The 19534-nt window shown below is 39.8% G+C and overlaps 1 protein-coding gene across 1 annotated transcript; it reads left to right on the top strand.

The window, feature by feature from the left end:
* The first annotated feature begins 17279 nt into the window (after positions 1–17279).
* On the top strand, positions 17280–19534 carry LOC110727505. Its single transcript, XM_021907370.1, has 4 exons — positions 17280–17462; positions 17689–17936; positions 18137–18511; positions 19180–19534. The coding sequence occupies exons 1-4, from the start codon at positions 17280–17282 to the stop codon at positions 19532–19534; spliced, it is 1161 nt and encodes a 386-aa protein (XP_021763062.1).

Below are 19534 nucleotides of genomic sequence, written 5' to 3'. Positions count from 1 at the left end.
AAAACAAATTTTCATATTACATCTTTACAATTAAGCTCACTTTCAAACTTGCTCAAACCAACTATCGATCATTATTCTTGATTTATACACAATAAGCTCAAACAAACCTTGCGAGGTAAACGCTTCACAACTAAGGGTTGGTAAAACATCGGCCATCGGGTTTGTAACATGGGTAACCAAGAATGGAATTAAAGGCTCAACATGGTTATAAAGTAAGATGATGTAAAAAGAAAATTAATTTGTAACAAAACAAAAGGAACAAGAATAAGAAAAATGAAAAAGGTGCCCTCTTCCTCCCTTAAAAGTGTCAAGTCGGTCTTGGGAGCTACAAGTCAACACAAAGATCGAAACATGCGTAATCAAGGATCCAAATATGCCACTCAAGAAGAATGATGAAGGCTAGAACAATAAAACCTCACGGGATTCAAAACAAAGCAACTACCAATTAAGGGGATCAAATCCACAAATGGGAAGCGACTCCATCTTACCACAGCCCAAAGGCATAGAGTTTCACATGACAAAAGTGTTCTAACCAACTACCTTCGCCTAGACTCGTCTACATTGATCAACAATAGACTCAAACTGTGTATTCATCACTGGCTTAAGTAGAAATAGATATTCCACACACATTCATTCACGTTTCGAATCCAAATATGAGCATTATTCCAAAAGTTTATGCAATTAGACAAGTTTATCACGATCCAAAAATATAGGAAAAGACTATGAGGAAAATCATATAAACTAGACTACACATTCTCATAACAGAAGCTTTTCCTATATTGCACACAAAAACAAAAAATACTAAAGGAAAAAAGGAAAGATTTCACCAAATGCTTCTTGAAAACACACTAAGACAACATGAGATGCGGCGAAGCTCCTAATGCTACCTCCATGAGTCTTCATATCTGCACAGGTTAGATAGAAACAAACCAAAACGAAACCAAAAGAAACTCATTTTTTTTTATAGGAATATGAAGAAAAACAAGGGAAAATCAACAAGGAAACCATTCACCCCCCCCCCAAGCTAGTATAGACATTGTCCTCAATGTCAGCATCGAGAGACTACCTAGAAGGCAAAAAGGGAAAGAGAAAAGTACCTCATTGACTGGGTCTCGGGTTGCCTCCCGGAAGCGCTTCTTTAACGTCATTAGCTTGACGCAACACATGGATTACAGGTTACCCATAATCAATACTTGCCATTGCAGTGGAGATAAGCTCACCATTCTTATTCTTGACAATAGTCACCGCCCCTTTCTTAGGTACTACAAACACAGGGGGAACCCTTCCTTGATGTGTTGGAAGGGGTTTAAGCTTTACCTTTGGTGCTTCATTAGCCTCCTTTGCAGTGGCCACATCTAATGCATCTAGAAATTGCTCCTCCATGTCCCTGTTTTCCTTGTTCTCATTCAACTCAAAATCATGATTAGTATAGAATAATTCGTTACGCATATCAGAGACAATGGAATCAACAGTGTCAACCATCATGCAATTATCAGAATTAGAACAAGGATATTTCATAGTTTTATTTAAATCAAAATCTAAAACCTCCTTTCCTACTTTCAATGAAATCTTGGCACCCTTTACATCAATAAGGGCCCCCGAAGTAGCTAGGAAAGGACGTCCTAGAATTATAGGTATATGAACATCCTCATCCATATCTAGGACCACAAAGTCAACAGGTATGACAAACTTCCCCACCCTTAGGGGAACATCTTCCACTTTACCCTTTGGAAATTTGATCGATCGATCGGCTAATTGAAGGGATATGTTAGTGGGAAGAAGTTCTCCTATATTTAATCGTTGATAAACAGAATATGGCATGAGACTAACACTATCTCCAAGATCACACAAAGCATTATCAATATTCATTTTGTTTATAGCACAAGGGATTGAAAAGCTACCCGGATCTCCTAACTTAGGAGGCATTTTGTTCATTATTATAGCACTACAGTGTTCAGTGAGGTTAACAGTTTCTACCCCTTCACAGTTTCTTCTACCACTCAATATATCTTTTAAAAACCTAGCATAGTTAGGCATTTGCTTGATAGCATCAGTGAATGGTATAGAAAGGTGGACTTCTCTCAAGGTCTCTAAAAACTTCCCGAATTGGGCATCTAACTTATGTCTCACATATTTTTGGGGGTAGGGGAGTCTATGTAATAGGTCGGGTTCATTGGTTTGTGCTCCCACCTGTTCCTTTGGGACCTCATTAATTTTATCTTTTTCTCTGGTCCTCTCATCCTCACTTCCTACAACATTATCAGTGATAGGTGGAGTCACAGGTTGACTCCTAGGGGGTACTACTTCATCGCTCCCCCTCAATGTCTTTCCACTCCTAGTGGTGATAGCATTTACAGAGTTTTTAGGGTCAATACCTTGAGGCGGTAGTTTTGAAACTCCAACCCCATCTTTTATAGCACTAGCCAACTGAGAAATCTGGGTTTCAAGCATCTTATTATGTGTCATCACTTCACTAAACTTTTTATCAGTGGTGGACATAAAAGTGTTGAACATTTTGGCCTGGGACTCCATCATTTCCTCCAAGCTAGATCTCTGTGGTGGTCCATGAGCATAATAATTATCATTTGTAGCTCGGGAACCACGCACATTAGATTGTTGGTGATTTTTATTAGAGTACCCCTTATTATTATTCCAGTTTCCCCTGTTATTAATGCCGTTTCCCCCTTGATTGAATTGCCCTTGGGAATTATGATTCATTTGATTACCCTATTGGTATTGGTTTTGATTTCCAAAACCACCATGTTGATTATAGGGTCCTTGGGAATTTTGGTCCCTTTGGCCCCTATTTCCCCACTGGTTTTGATAATCAAAATCATTACCTCCCTGATTATAAGTGTTCCCTCTTTGATTAGGTGGCAGATATCTATTATTGTCATTCCTAGGTCCGTTATCATAAGACATAGCATTGACCTGTTCATTATTATATCTATTACCATCATTATTATTAGGATCATATGAGGGATCAAAATTACAAGCATTAGTATAATGATCATAAGACCCACAGTTTTCACAGAAAATACATCCTACAGGCATATTAGAAACGGAAGGATTAGGATTCATACCTCTCCCCTTAGATTGGGAGGGAAGATCTTGCAATGGCACGGAATCGAGATTGGCTTTAATCACTGACATCTCCTTCCCGAGGTTCGTAATTTGTGATGTCAGGTTGCTAATGGCATTGAGGTGGTCCACTGAATAGACCGCTCCTCCACTCTTGTTCACAACATCTCGCTCGCCGTCTTGCCAATCCATGTGGTGTCGTACCACATCTTCGATAATATCTATGACTTGCTCTTCAGTTTTGTTCATTTTTGGGCCACCTGCTCCCGTATCCAAACTGGTCTTCCCTTGAGGACTCAATCCTCCATAGAAAATCTGTAAAACTTGATATGTTGGGATTCTGTGGTGTGGGCACTCTCTTTGGTACTCCTTGTACCTTTCCCATGCTTCATAGATCGACTCCCCACTCCTTTGCCGAAACCCTTGAATCAAGGCTCTAGCATCGGCCGTCTTCTTTTGAGAATAGAATCTTCCCAAAAATGCTGTCGTGACATCATCCCAAGTGTGTAGAGAGTTCGGCTTCACCTCCTTCTCTAACCATTCGAGAGTTCTCCCAATAAGTGAAAAGGGGAAAAGCTTCAATCTCACGAACTCTTGATTCACCCCATTAACCTTGATGGTATTGCAGTACTTCTCAAATTCGTTCAAATGAGCCAAAGGGCTCTCATGCTTGGCACCACTAAACTGCCTTCTCTCGATGAGGGTGATCATAGCTGGCCGGATCTCGAAATCATTGGCCTCAGTAGTGGGTGGAGCAATCCCACTTGAAGCTCTATACACCCCAAGAGTTCCCAACTCCTTAAGGGGTCGTGGTGCTGGCCGATTAGGTTGGCGCGGTATGTCTTCCATTGGAACCTGTTGTGTGTTGTATTCCTTTCCTTGAGAGTTTGATGACGTCAATCGAGATTTACGATTGCTCTTCAAAGTTTTTTCGATTTCTGGATCAAAGGGTATTAATTCTCTCTGTTTAGACCTGCGCATACACACTAACCAAACCAATTAAATATCAGGGCTACAAGTGTAGCCAAAAGGGAAAATTCTTTTTGTGCTTTTTTTTTATGATGAACTAGACTCAAGAAATCAAAAAGCAATTAACAAACACCGCTCCCCGGCAACGGAGCCATTTTGACGAGGGTTAAATCGGTCGCTACAATCTAACTCTCAATCAAACAATACTTATACGAACACCCTATAACCAAGTACAATGGCAAATAAAGGTTCGGTCCACGAGGAACGAGAGTAATTGCAAATCAATCTTAAACCTAATCTAGTTCGAAATCAATGGAAAATGGTGTTCTAAAATACTACTAATAAGGTGGAATAAATCAATAAACTAAGACACTAGGGAGAACGGGAATTCACCAAACCATCGGTAACTACGCAACAAGGAATCACAGAGACAAACAGGATATGCAAAGACTATATGTCTGATCAATATCATGTGATAGGAAGACAACGGGCAATACTAAGCTTGGATTTCTCATGCACTTAACATTACTCGATACATAATCAAACCACATTCAATAATGAAATACTCAATTCACAATCTCTTGTTCAAATCAAGGATATCATGCAATCAAATTCAAGATTCTAGGTTAGCTACTCCTATTATAATGAATTAACATGCAATCGCATATAATCAATTTAATCACAATCCGTTTATCAAAATCAATCCTCAATTACATAGATTACCTAGGTCGGGTTTCATCCCGAAACCCTAGCTAGGAGACTACTCACACATATTCATAATCAAAGCAATAATGAATTCCAAAAGCATAATAGATATAAACATGAATTCTAATTAAGGAATAATAAAGCTTGATTAATAAACAAGAATGAATAATACCAATTGTATTGATGCGAATCAATGGAAAAGTTCAGAACTTTGATATCCGTCGTCAATGAATAATACAAAGAATCTTCACAAATCTTGCTTCAAATCAATCCAAGAAAACTAAAATCGCTAGAATAATCTCTAAGAAAACTAATGAATATCTAAAACTAAGAACGTTCTCCAATAACTCTCTACAAAGGCTCTCAAAAACTATCTCTAAAAACTCTCTCTTAACCTTTACAATCGGGCTATATATATATGTTTTAAATCGGAAAGTAAATCGCAGGCTGCCCTTCGTGAATCGGCACGGCCGTGCAAGCATGGCAGTAGCTGATCCGCAATATCTTCAATTATGGCACGGCCGTGCTGAATTTGGCACGGCCGTACTAATGCCTGGCACGGCCGTGCTGAATCTGGCACGGCCGTGCTAATGCCTGGCACGGACGTGCTGAATCTAGAACTGGCACGGGCATGGAAATTGGCTTGGCACGGCCGTGCTAATGCCTGGCACGGCCGTGCTTAAATTGGCACGGCCGTGCAGCATAGGCAGGAAGGTTGCAGGCACTTTGGTCTTCTTAAAACAGTCACAACTTCTTATCCAGAGCTCCGTTTGAGGCGTGCAATATATTGTTGGAAAGCTCTTCAAGTCTTCTTTCCAATGCAATCAGAATCACTCCATTATCATTTGTATACCGAAAGTTGTGAGCAAAATAGTGAACAGGTGTCATATTTGTGAACTGTTCTGCCTTGCCTGCTACTTAACTTGCCTTTCAAGGCCTTGAGAACCGCAGCAAAGCCTTAGCTTGGTGGACTAGGATCGATAATAGCCTGATTATGCACCAATGGTTTGGGACTCGACATAACTTGGTAAACTATACCTGTTAACACACCAAAAACAGACCGAAACCCGTGAAGCACGTAATATGAAGGAAACGAGTGTAACAAGGCAATAAACGACCAAAACGGGCCTAAATACATCCAAAATCACCCATTTATATGCCTTAAAGCGCGCCCTAATGTGCGCTTGTCAACTGCTTATTTGTTTTTATCTTGTATTGTTACTGACTTTGTTTTTTGACAGTTCTCGCGCGAGGTAGTGACTGCGATGGCGAGGTGCATAGACGCCTTTCAGAGTCAGCTGGTGAAGATGAGGAACGTAGCTTCCTGTCGTCTTAACGACGCTGCTCAGCAGGTATCTTTTTTCCTTTATTTTATATTGTTTATCCTCTTGTTTTCTTTGCATCTGACTTGGTTTAACTTTGCAGGGACAGCCTATTCCTTCATGTACTTGGACAAGACCCGAGGCTAGGAGGGAACCGTCTAGGTCCGGCTCGAGGCTTCGCAATACTACTTCTGGTGGCCGAGGTGGCTAACCTAACGCTACTTGGACCGAGGCAGTCGAGGGTTTGGGTTCTTCCTCTGAGGGTGCACAGACTGGGCCAAGGAGGCGCGACATCGGCTCCTTTTTTAGGTGGTGGGATGTACGAGTTTGGCTCGTCGTCGCAGCAGCTTCCGCAGCCTCAGCCTTTGTTGATTCAGCACCAGGGTGAGCCTGGGTGAACTGGCCTTGAGTTGAGGTTTTCAGCTACCAGTGAGTCTGGAGCTGGTGAGGAGCATACTCCTCGGTCTGCGATTTTCTTCGATATGATGAACATTCCTCATCATTTGCGCCCTTTGGCACCGTAGTTGTACCTGTGTTTTATTTTATTTTGACTTTTGTAGGACTTTGCCAATTGTATTGTGTGACTCATGTATTAGACACATTTGTATATACAAACTTTTATCTATTATGACTGTTTTATCTTTGCATTTTATTTATCATTTTCTGTGCATATGTGTGTGTGTAAAAAATATGTAATTAATTTTGCGCAAAAATTTCCGTCATTTTTATTATTAATGGAGGGTATCTGACTTTCTCCCGAAAAAAGAAAGACACAAAAAGGAAGAAGTTTATTATGGTGCATGTTAAATGAGCTTAGTCAAATGTTGTTTGATACTATATATCTCTCAAGGTTCAAGGATTAATTCATCCTAGGCTATCTCAGTTGTTGACTCAATGATGAAAGTATTTAGGTAACTTAGGCACGGAGGCTAAGCACTTCATACTTTGTGATGCAATGATGAGTGATGAGTGATTTTTTTATGACAAAGTATGTTTCAACGTTGTGTTAAGATTTAATGACAAAGGTTTACTAAGGGAAGGACTATTTGGTCATGTATCTGTGCAGTGTGTGAAAGTGACACTAAGGTTAGGCAGTAAGGGATAATGGTAGAAAAGTATTTTGAGAAGAGTCAAAAGATGGTGTCTCTTAGGCTAGGTAAGATAAAAATGTGAAGTTGCCTACGTATCTGTTAGAAAACAGGTCGAACGTAGCTCTAGCCGAACCTCGCACAAGTATGTGTATACCTCAAAGAGGTCTTTTAAGGGTTGTAACGTGGTTAGACTAAAGGTTTGAAGAAGAAGAGGATAAAGGCTTAAGACCCTCGATAAGCCCCTAAGGTGTGCAACCTAGCTTTTGAATTTTTATATTTTTATGCTCGAGTTTTCTCACTCTGAACTCTCTTTTTTAATTTTTTGCTTTCTCTTTTTTTTTTTCTTTTTCACTTCTTTTTTTTTTTTTGTAAGTGTGGGAAATCCCGATCATGCGGTCTATCACTCACTTGGCATTCATGTTTCTCAAGCACGGTACCGAGCACTCGATAAGAGACGCAATTTGAGACGTGTTCGAATCAAAGACATGTTCATATCAATGACATTGAAACACTTGCTCTTTTGTACACTTTTATTATTTTTGCTATTTTAATCTTTTGATTCACTCAAGCTTTCGTTCTTTGAAAATTGCATAAGTTGCACACCATCCCATCCCAAGGTTAGGTAGATATGGGACGAAGAAAGAAAGGTCTATCGTTAGACGAAGCTCAAAGTGGTTTATCAAAAAGTGATTACATATTTGAAGGGTAAAAGATGATATGATGTGGCTACAAAGAGTGCCTCAAATCATTGGTATACCTTGTGCTTAGTTGGCATTTTTTTTGTGTGCGATGTAATGAAACGATCATATGCAAGAAAATAAATGCTCATTTTTATAAAAAGGTAAAAAGGAAAAAACCTACAAAATAAGATCTAAGGAAAATAAGAGGTGCCTATGCTAGACTTATTGGGGAAAGGAAGAATAAAAGGAAAAAAAATAGAAAAAAAAGTCACAAAATCTTGTCGTTGAAGCCCGCCTTGTATCCTTTTCTTTATCGTCACCCAGTCTTCTTGCTAGCTAGAGGCAATGGGATCTTGTTTGCTTCTATGAGATCTTGAATGAGATTTTGAAACCTGTAACATTAATCTGTGGTATGACCATTTCCTTGATGGTACTTGCAATAGGAGTTGGGATTCCATCTCGAAGATCGCTTTTCTGGTGTTGGATCTTTAGTAGGGCTAATAGGTTTGATTAATATTTGACCAAGGAGACGATTAAATGCAACATCATAGTTTATTCCGATGGGTGTGAGCTCTATTTTGGGTTTCTTTTTAGATCCTTTATTGTCCATGGCTAAGGTTTCATTAAGGTCAAAAGTACCAACATTGTTACTACAATAGGTGTTTTCAGAAGAAGGATAGTCGTTCTTCTTTCATTTCCAGCCTCTGTTGTTATTGTTACTAATCTTGGCCTTCATAATGCTTGGAGGAACATGAAGGAGCTTTGAATCAATGAGGTCTTGAACGCAATCTTTGAGGATGAAACTTCCTTCGGTATTGTGATCATGGCCTCCATGGTGTTGATAATGAGAACGTTGGTCGATAACCATTATCCAATATCTTAATCCTTCTATTGCACCCATAAGCGTGACAATGGTATTTTGTAATTCCTGAACATCCTCTTCTAGACTTGATTAGGTTTCACTAATATCATTTAAGAAAATTTCTTTTTCACTAGCCATTATTACAACCCTTTTTGTTTTAAAAAAGAGTGTTGCTTTACCAAAAGTGTTGTCTTGGTTAAATGTTCTTCTCTCCTTGATCAAGTGCTGAGAAAAAGTAAGTATTTTTTTAATTATTTTTGGCTCAAGCTCAATTCAACATGCAACAGGTAAGACGAGAATAGGAATGAATTGGACCCCCCTAAAAATGACGGAAAACACGCGTATACAAGACTTTCTAGACATGGTCAAAGTGTACATTCATATTAGTGTGTGCTTTATTTGTGAGTGCAAGTGACATGCTTTAACTCTTGTGTATGACCATGGGACTAAGTGTTTAAACTCAATTAAGGACTAAATATGGTTATTGTCATTAACAAACTGATCAAACTGATTAATAAAATGTTTAATTAGACTCGTCGTGATGACCCAAGCAAAAAACTAAACTGTCGCCAAAGCAACAGGAATGTTGCCGCAAACTGCAGTGCAGCACCCGACGACAGAGTTGTCGCACGGCGTTGCACAGCAGCGTTCGGCGCTGCAGCCCAGATTTTTGTACCATTACTGGAACATTAATCTGGGACTGCTTTCAGTATTTTTACTCTAAGGGGACATGCCTAAAGTCGTACTAAGTCAGTTTTGATTAATTTATTAAACTTTAATTACTCAAATTAATTAATTAATTAATTAGTCAAAGTCCTTTTAGTCATTAATCAGTTTATTTATACTTAATCATAAGTCAAACAAACGGTTAAGAAAAAACACATAGAGTATGCACAACAAATAATGCACAAGTAGTCAAGTAGGCACAATATGATGCAATAAGTTTGCAACCTAACCATGGCTCTAGTTCTCTAAAGTTCGAGATATGGGTTACTCAAAGAGGGTCCATGGTTATGAGTCCGGATGCACCGCGCGGAAGCCTTACCTTTGGAAGGGTTGGCGCGTGTGGATGGGACCCCGCGAGTTAAACTCGCTTCCGTGGTTTGGTGAATTCAACATTATCGAATGTACCCTTTGTTGCTGAGAGAGTTCAATCAGGTAGATGGAGCGGTGAATTCCTAGAGGGTTATGTCCATATGTAGAACACATATGGGTTTAAGAAAAGTGAGAAAAACTCAATCAGGAAGTAGAATCTAGCCAACAATGCTAGAACTAGTCGAAACAAGAAGGCAAAATTCTGGCTCGGTATTGGAAGAACACGGCGCCAGAAAATGGAGTATGTTTCCAGAGAAATAACTCTGTTGCCAGACAACAGAGTTTTCGCAAGGCGACACAACCATTTTTTAGGAGACAAACTCCGATTTCTAGACGCTAGTTCCTACATGCCTCAGCAGCTTTTTGTGCTCTTAGAATTTTCCAGTTTTCGCAGTATTATTTTGATTCTAGTTGTGAAAGATATTTCTCAAATTTCCTATGTGTAAAAAACATATGTTTTTTACTCATTACGGATGGTCTTTCCAATAAGAACCTTTTTTATGCATATGACAATAATGTTAATCAAAATTACGCATATGAAATACTTAGAACTTTTCGAGTCTCATCCACTCATTCTAAATCATTGCTGAAATAAATTTCAGGAATTAAAATAGAAATCCTCCCCAGTGGAGTCGCCAAAAACTGTAGGGAATATTTCAAGCATAACCCCAAACTTGAACCCCACTGTGATCATACACTTAAGTACGGTGGCGTCTAAAAGGAAGAAAGCTAGAGCAAAAGAGTCGCTAACAAGTTTTAGGAACTTGTAAACCGTTCACAGGGTGAAGGTTACACCCCTTAACGATCCAGGAGATCGTTAACTCTAATAGGTCTGGAACCATGACTGGAAGTTCGGGGATGAAGGTACAAATCCAATCTAAAAGAGAAAGAACTTGCCCTAATAATAGGCCTCAACTTTATTCTTCTCGTATTCATGTGCACTTTCTGACTAACATGCAATCATTAGGTTAACCCTAAACCTGTTTAATTTATGTTGGTTGAATATTAATGCACAAATAAATCTATTATTGGCGATCACTTGAATTATAATCATATTAACCCTAAACAAGATTATTAATTATCTTATTAAGCGTGGTTATAAGTACAAATTCCCTTTAAACATGCATAAAAGGCGTGATCAAGCAATAACAATAAATATAATCAAGCAACATAATAATCATCATAAATAATAATCATAACTGAAATAACAATCATAATTAAAATAATCATGTTAAAGCATAAAATTAATAGCAAGGCATGATACTAACAAGATTAATAACAAATCCTAGCATGTCACTAAGCAATAAAGATCAAAGCTTTAGCCCTTACATGATACTAACATGCTATTAAGAAAGAAAATTGGAAACATCACATGAAATCATAATTGATATAATTAAGAAACTCATTCTTTACCCTAAACATCATACTAAGGAAAGCATCCTATCATGATACTAGGAATCAAAATAACAACCTAAACATGATTCTTACATCATAATATCAATTAACAATTAAAGCACTTAATTACTTGGATGCCTCGTATCTCTTTCTAATAACAAAATACACACGTTAGTAACTTCAAGGAAAATAATAAAACAAATAATTAAATTAAATAATTGAAATGGAGATTTGGGACCAAACCCTCAGAAATATCAAACCTTTCACGTCTAGGGTAAAGGGAACTTCGAATTTGGTTAGGTGTGTCTAGTGCTAATGTATGAGGAATTTTGTTTGTAAATGCTAGGCTTTGAAATAGAGAAAGAGAGAATAAGCTTAAGCTTAGAGAGAGAAGAGAATTAGAGAATTCTGGTAATTTTTTTTATGATTCTAAATGGAGGTCTAAGGACACTATTCATAATAAAATAGTCCGGAATTGATAATACGAATCAGATTTTGAAAAGGAATAAAACACGCCTCTGTCGCCTATAACAGGATCTGTCGCCAGGCGACTGCATGTCGTTTGACAATGCAGAAGGTTTTCAAAACGCGAAAACTACATTTGATAAAATCAAGTCGTAAAATTCCACACGAAGGGTAAAATCATAATTTCATTCAAAACACTTCTTTTATTCCAAATAAAACTCATAAAACATAACTATCAATCCTAATCCCATTAGGATTCAAAAGAACCTTCTAGAAGTTTCTAGAAGACTATAATCAATCCTAATTGCATTAGGAATGATAATTCATAATAGGCCCTCCTCTAGATCATTGGGCCGCATATGAAAACCAAATCGGGCCCAATTTAGTATTTTGGCCATAACTTCCTCATTATTCATCGGAATTGGGCTTATAATATATCGTTGGAAAGCTCTTTACGAGCCCTATACAACTACATATTTATTGGACCCTTTTTATGGAATAAACTAAACTAGATTGGCTATTTTCATAAAATAGAGTAGGTTTTCAAAAACAGAAAGAGAGAATTTTAATAAAAACTAACCACAACATTAGACTTTCCACACTTTCACTTCATTCGATTATTATTCGACGCGAAAGGTATTCATCACCGGTTTTGGTTTTGGGGAGACACAGATGGGTGTCTACAGGAGTGTTATGAGCTTCCTCGAGGATCTTCTTTTTCAACCTAGCATCATCCGGCACACACCAACGACCCATAAACTTCATACTTCCATCTTCACCAATATTGAAGTTCTCGGCACGACCTTGAGCCTTAGCTTCACGAATATTTTCTAACTTTGGATCACCTTTTTGCTTCTCCTTCAATTCTTGATACAACACGGGTTCAACACTCATCCAGTTCAAACACAAACTCACAAACCCTTGAGGGACCACCTCAATGTTGAGCTTCGAGCATCTGAAACTCGGTATATAACTTTTGAGGCATAACCCAGGCAGCATTCAGAGAGTGTTTACCCTTTCGGCTCAACGCATCTGCTACTTTGTTAGCCTTTCCTTCTCGGTAACCTAGAGTAAAATCATAATCTTTGATCACCTCTAACCATCTTCTTTGCCTTATGTTTAGATCACGTTAAGTAAACATATATTTGAGACTCTTGTGATCAGTAAACACCTTGCACGTAACACCATACAGATAATGTCGCCAGATCTGAAGAGAAAATACTACAACAGCGAGCTCGAGGTCATGAGATGGGTAGTTCCTTTCATGAACCTTTAGCTGCCTTGAAGCATATGCAACTACCTTACCCTGTTGCATCAACACACAACCCAGACCATTCTTAGATGCATCACTATATATCTCGAATTCCACACCCTCGGTCGATAAAGTAAGCACATGAGCTGAAGTTAAACTCTTCTTCAAAGCTTAAAAAGTCCTTTCACATTCCTCAGACCATATATACTTACTATCCTTCCGCATCAACTTAGTCAATGGTTGAGTAATTTTAGAGAAGTCCATCACAAAGCGTCTGTAGTAACCGGCAAGACCTACAAAACTTCGAACCTTTGAGACATTCTTAGGACTCTTCCATTTAACCACAGCCTTGATCTTCGCACGATCAACCAGCACACCTTCCTTGCTGATCACATGCCCTAGAAAAGCCACTTATTTCAACCAAAATTCACTCTTTGACAATTTGGCATACCACTTTAGTCTACGTAACGCTTCACAATTAAGCCTCGAATGTTTCTCATGTTTCGCCTCATCTTTGAGTACACGAGGATGTCATAAATGAAAACAAAAACACAAGTGTAAAGGTACTCATGGAATGAACGGTTCATCTGATCCATGAACACTGCAGGAGCATTGGTAAGACCAAACGACATCACCTCAAATTCATAGTGCCCATATATGGTGCGAAAAGTTGTCTTAGGAATATCACTCGGCTTTACCAGAATTTGATGATACCCAGACCTTATATTGATCTTAGAGAACACACCAGCACCCTTCAATTGATCAAATAGGTCCTTAATTTGGGGCAATGGATACTTATTCTTGATTGTCACCTTATTCAACTCTCGGTAATCAATGCATAACCGCATACTCCCATCCTTCTTCTTGACAAACATTACTAGGGCACCCCTTGGGGACACGTTAGGCCTTATGAAACCCTTGTCTATGAGTTCTTGCAACTGAGTCTTCAAGTCTTGCAACTCAGACGGAGCCATTCTGTAAGGTGCCTTAGATATAGGAGTAGTGCCCAGAATCAAATCAATGCCGAACTCCACATCCCTTTCTGCGGAATACCCGACAAATATTTAGGAAACACATTTGGAAACTCTTTGACCACAGGAATACTCTCAAGTTATTCTTCGAGAGAAGGGTCCTTGACTCTACACAAAAAAAATCATGTCGCCCTTTTGCTGAAGTTTCCGCATTCTGAGTGCAGACACAATCTTGACTCCCTTCTTTAACACAACCCCAAAAATAAGAGACCTAGTTTCTGCATCACAACCTTTTGACCACGGCAGTGAATGGAAGCTCGATATTTGAACAACCAATCCATGCCGAGAATCACATCGAACTCTTGCATCAAAAACTCCTTGAGATCCGCTTGGAACTCGGTTCCCACAATAGCAATATAAACACCCCTAAACTCCCTATTACAAGCATAATTCTCCCCATATGGTAAAGAAATTAAAGATTTTACAAGAGTGCTATTTGACAATTTAGCTTTCTGAAAAAAAAGTGCTAGATACAAAGGAAACAGTCACACCACAATCTAATAGCAAAAAAGCAGGGACACCATGGACTAGAAATGTACCAGTCACGACGTCGAGATGGATGTCGGCCTCCTCTTGAGTCATGTCATATATCCAATTCTGGGAGGGGCAGATGAGGTAGAAGGTCTAGCAGCACTCGCTACACTATTGTTATCCTTCTTTGGACACTCAAAGGATTTGTGACCATCCACCTTTCAATAATAGTTTGCTATCTTCGCGCCGTCACAGTTCTTTCCCGGATGTAGGTCACCCTTGCACCTCCAGCACTTCCTCGGGTCATTGTTAGGGTGAGACCCAGATCCTTGCTGAAAACCGCCCCTGCCCGCAACATCAAACATAGACCTTTTATCCGGACCTTGAGAGAAGTTGGCGGCCGCTTTCATTGCCGCAACAGCTTTCCTTGCCTCTTCCTCCTTAATAGAGGCATGCACGCTGAGAGATAGCTCATAGGCTCCTTGGTAAGTAGCAGCCCCCAAGCTCAAAGCATGAGTGCGGACCCTTGGGTCCATCCTCTTGATGTACCTCTTAACCCTTTTATCTTTGTTCGAGACCACAAAGGTAGAAAACCAAGACAATTCAGTGAACTTGTCCGTGTACTCTTGCACAGAAAGAGTCCCTCATAGAGAGAGGAACTCCTCTTGCTTCTGCCAGCAGAGCTCATCTAGGTGGAATCGCTCCTTGAGTCGAACCGCAAACTCAGTCCATCCGAACCCTGGTGTTGCTACGCACCCGTCCTTAACGATGCTCCACCAACTATCTGCCTTTGCCTTCAAGTAATAGGTTCCGATTGCAACCCTTTCAGCTTGCGGACAACCGGTTGTAGTGAACAACTTATCCATCTCCCGAAGCCACCCTTCTAGAATAATTGCGTCGGCTGTCCCTTCATATGTTAATGGTCGGTGATGGTCAAACCCTATCAAAGGTTGACTTCCCGCTCGATGGAGCAGTATTCTGATTGGCTAGAGAGATTATTGCTATCTCAAGTGCCACTCGGCAGCGGCGAGATGCTTCTTTTTGGTCGTCCATCCTTCTTGGAGGCATTCTAAAAACAAATAAGTTAGTTTGTTTTTTTCATAAACTATTACACAAGTAAATTGCAAGTAATTAAACAAGTAGACACACCATTTACTTCCTACCCAAGTCACTCACTATAGTTCAAGTTTCAATTCATTTTACTTTGAACTACAAGTTTCTCAAGAAACTGCAGCAACTCATTTATAGTTTAGACCGTTTACTCTGATACCAATTGTAACAACCCGTCATTATACAAATTTTGGTGTTAGCGGAAATACGCTGTGATGGAGGTCACTTTGTTACTATCGAAAGTTAAGTCTATGTGATCTAATTGGAGCATAGACATTGTATTTTAGTGTATTCAAACCTAAACTGGTCTAAAAGTGACAGTTGAGGCTCTAGAAGAAGAACTCGACTAACGAACAAAAGATAGATAAATATAAAATTACAAGAAGCCAAAGGCAGAACAACCCTTATCGGAAATTCCCAAATATATTCAAGCCAAACTAAGTTAAGAGAACCCACGCAACAATTCAAACAAACCAAACCAAACCAAAGCAATTAAAATTCCAACTTAAGGTGGCCTAAGGCCTACTCAAACCCGACCCAACATTATATAACCTAACATCACTATGCATCTGAAACAACCACAAAATTCAACAATTAGTGGAGAGAAACTAGTAGTTCTCCCTCAAACCAGAAATAATAGGGTTTCGAAATTAAACTACAAGTAAGAAATCACTTACACTTAACCATACAAATCACAAAATAACTTTGTAAGCTAAATTGAATAAACCAAACTAAACCAAAATTTCATAAACTTCAAAAATATATATATAATTCATATACTTTCATAATATATTCAAAAATTATTTAAACAGCAGAATTGGCATGGAGGAAACGCTAGTGGCCTCGTAATACATTTCCTAAGGTTTGTCAGGACGAACCCCCCCGTTATCTCGCAGAGACCGTGTCTAAGATTGGCCAACTCCCGGTTATGGGTGGATGCCTGTAAGGTCTTACACACCCCCAGACGACAACAATTAACCCACATTGAGCTACCTAAGACTCACAATCAAGGTGGTTAGCATGTTCATTAAGCATCGGGAAGCAACTCGGCCTCACACCCGACCATGGCCCCACACACAATTCAAAATCAATTAAAATTGATAATATAATATATTTCACTGAGAAATCTACAGAGATGCCCAAAAATGGTCTAACACTCAATTCAAATTATAAAAGAAAATCGGATGATATGAATGTCGAGTTCATTAGAGAGCCTAGCTCAGAGGAAGTCTTTGAGGCCTTTTCGAGTATGCATCACAAGGCACCGGGGATCGATGGGATGCATGCACTGTTATACCAAAAGTTCTGGGGTATAATTGGTCCGGACGTTGTCATATTTGTGCAAGGGTGGTGGAATGGCAGTGTTGACATCTCAAACATCAACAAGACTTGTACAGCTCTCATCCCCAAATGCAATGAACCGCGTCGTATGAGAGAGTTTCGCCCCATAAGTCTCTGTAATGTTGTTTACAAAATTATTTCTAAAATGCTAGCAAATAGACTTAAATTAATTTTGCCTAACATTATTTCCCATCATCAAAGTGCTTTTGTGTCGGGTAGATTAATTACAAACAATGCTATTGTTGCGTTTGAAATTTTTCATGCCATGAAACGTAGAGGGGAAGGCAAAATGGGGACAATGGCGCTCAAACTTGATATGAGCAAAGCCTATGATCGAGTAGAGTGGAGTTTTGTTGATGTGGTTATACGCAAATTTGGATTTTGAGATGACTGGGTGAGGAGAATTATGATGTGTTTATCGAGTGACGAATACACTTTTAAATGGAATGGGACTGTTGATGGTTGTGTTGTTCCGGCTAGGGGGCTTAGACAAGGAGATCTTATCTCCCTGTACTTGAATCTGTTATGTGCGGAAGCTTTTTCTAGTCTTTTGAGGAAGGCTGCAGATGAGCAGTTGATTCGTGGAGCTAGGGTGTGTAGAGGGGCTCCACGGGTTTCACACTTGTTTTTTTGCAGATGATAGTATTCTGTTTTCTAGGGCGACGACTCAGGAATGCTCTAAAATTGCTAATATAATTAGCGTTTATGAGAGAGCATTGGGACAAAAAATTAATTTTGAGAAATCTGAGGTTGCTTTCAGCAAGAGTGTTGAACAAGGACGACGTTATGACATTTTGGCTATTCTTGGTGTTCGATAGGTTGATAAACATGAAAAGTATTTGGGGTTGCTGACTATCATTGGGAGGTCGAAAAGGGTGGTGTTCAATTGCATCAAGGAGAGGATTTGGAAGAAAATGCAAGGTTGGAAGGGGAAACTTTTGTCACAAGCGGGTCGTGAGGTGTTGATCAAATCGGTGGCTCAAGAAATACCGACGTATATGATGGGGGTTTTCAAAATTCCTGATGGAATTTTGGATGAAATTCACTCGATACTTGTCCAATTTTGGTGGGGTTCGAATGGGGAGAGAAGGAAAATGCATTGGCTAAGTTGGGAGATGCTTTGTCTCCCCAAATCCCTTGGGGGATAGGCTTTCGGGACTTAAAGATTTTTAACCAAACTCTACTTGCCAAGCAAGGTTGGAGGTTGTTTTGTGGCACTAATTCTCTTGTTCACTAGATTTTGAAGGCTCGTTATTTTTAAAATAGCGATTTTATTTCTTCTCTGAGAGGTCATGACCCAAGCTATGTTTGGAGAAGCATTAGGGGAGCAAAATCTCTTCTTCTCGAGGGCTTAAAGTGGCGGGTGGGTAATGGTGAGAGTATCAATGTTTTGGATGAGGCATGGCTGCCGGGAAGCTACTCAACAGCGTTACCTACTCCCAATTTGGAGAGCACAGGGTCTTTGAGAGGGTCAGATTTAATGTATAGCTGCAAGGGTGAGTGGGATTGGGATCAGGTCAATCTGCACTTAATTGAAGGGGATGCTACACGTGTTCGTGGGATCCCCCTTAGCTCCAGAAATCTGAAAGATATCCGGTATTGGTGGCCGACTGAAGATGGTATTTATACTATTAAGTCAAGGTATTGGTAAGGCCGTTTGGGCCATGTTCGTGGATGGGAGGAGTAGTTTGGTGGGGACGGTGACAAGGTTAGGAGGATGGTGTGGAATATGGAAGGGCCCCCAAAGATGCGCCAGTTCTTGTGGAAAGCTTGCTCTGGCTCCCTGGCTACTTTAAAGAGGTTGTATAGCAGGCACATTCGAGATAATAATCGCTGCTCCCTATGTAATGCTGCTCTTGAAACTATATACCACGCAATTATTGGTTGCCCCAATGTCGAGCAAATCTGGTGCTGCTCCTCTTTTTCTGAAATTTCAAGGGATGCACCACTTTCATCCTTTGTTGAGCTCCTATTATGGATAAAATCAAAGGTAGACAGGAATGAATTAAGCAAATTTGCATCAATTGCGTGGGCGGCATGGTCGTATCAAAATTTTGTGGTGTTTGATGAACCTTGGAGCTAATGTGTGGTGAGTGTTATGGGCTTTGTTAAGATGGTGGAAGATTATAATAAGTACAATGTTGCGACAGGTGGTGTGAGTGTGCGAAGGGAAGTGGGCTCTCGTAGCTCCTGGCAGAGACCTCGTGTTGAATGGACGACGGTCAACACGGATGTGGTTGTTCTATCTGAGACCGTGATTGGGCCGGGGGTTGTGATGCGCACTGATGAGAGAAAGATCATTACAGCAGGTGTAAGCCGTGTCAATGGGAAGTTCTCGGTGAAGGAAGGGAAGCAATGGCAGCAAGGTTCGGTGTCAATATGGCAAAGACACTAGGACATTACAAGATCGAGCTTGAGTGTGATGCTAGTGGAGTGGTGAAGATGATTAATCAGGTTATGAATGGGAGAACCCCTCTCGACCTCATAGTTGAAGATGTTCGTGAAGTTGGCAAGAGTTTTGAAGCTTTCGAATGCTATCATGTTAAGAGATGTGGGAATATTGTGGCACATTTAGCAGCTAGATTAGAGCCTAGTAATGGTGTTGAACAAATTTTGTGGATTCTATTCCGCAAGGTCTACTGGCCTTGGCGGAGATTGATGTGA

Source organism: Chenopodium quinoa, unplaced genomic scaffold (assembly GCF_001683475.1).
Source record: "Chenopodium quinoa cultivar QQ74 unplaced genomic scaffold, ASM168347v1, whole genome shotgun sequence".
NCBI classification, from domain to species: Eukaryota; Viridiplantae; Streptophyta; class Magnoliopsida; order Caryophyllales; family Amaranthaceae; genus Chenopodium; species Chenopodium quinoa.
Note: the sequence above shows the minus strand (reverse complement) of the source record. Positions and strands in the feature narration are given on the sequence as shown.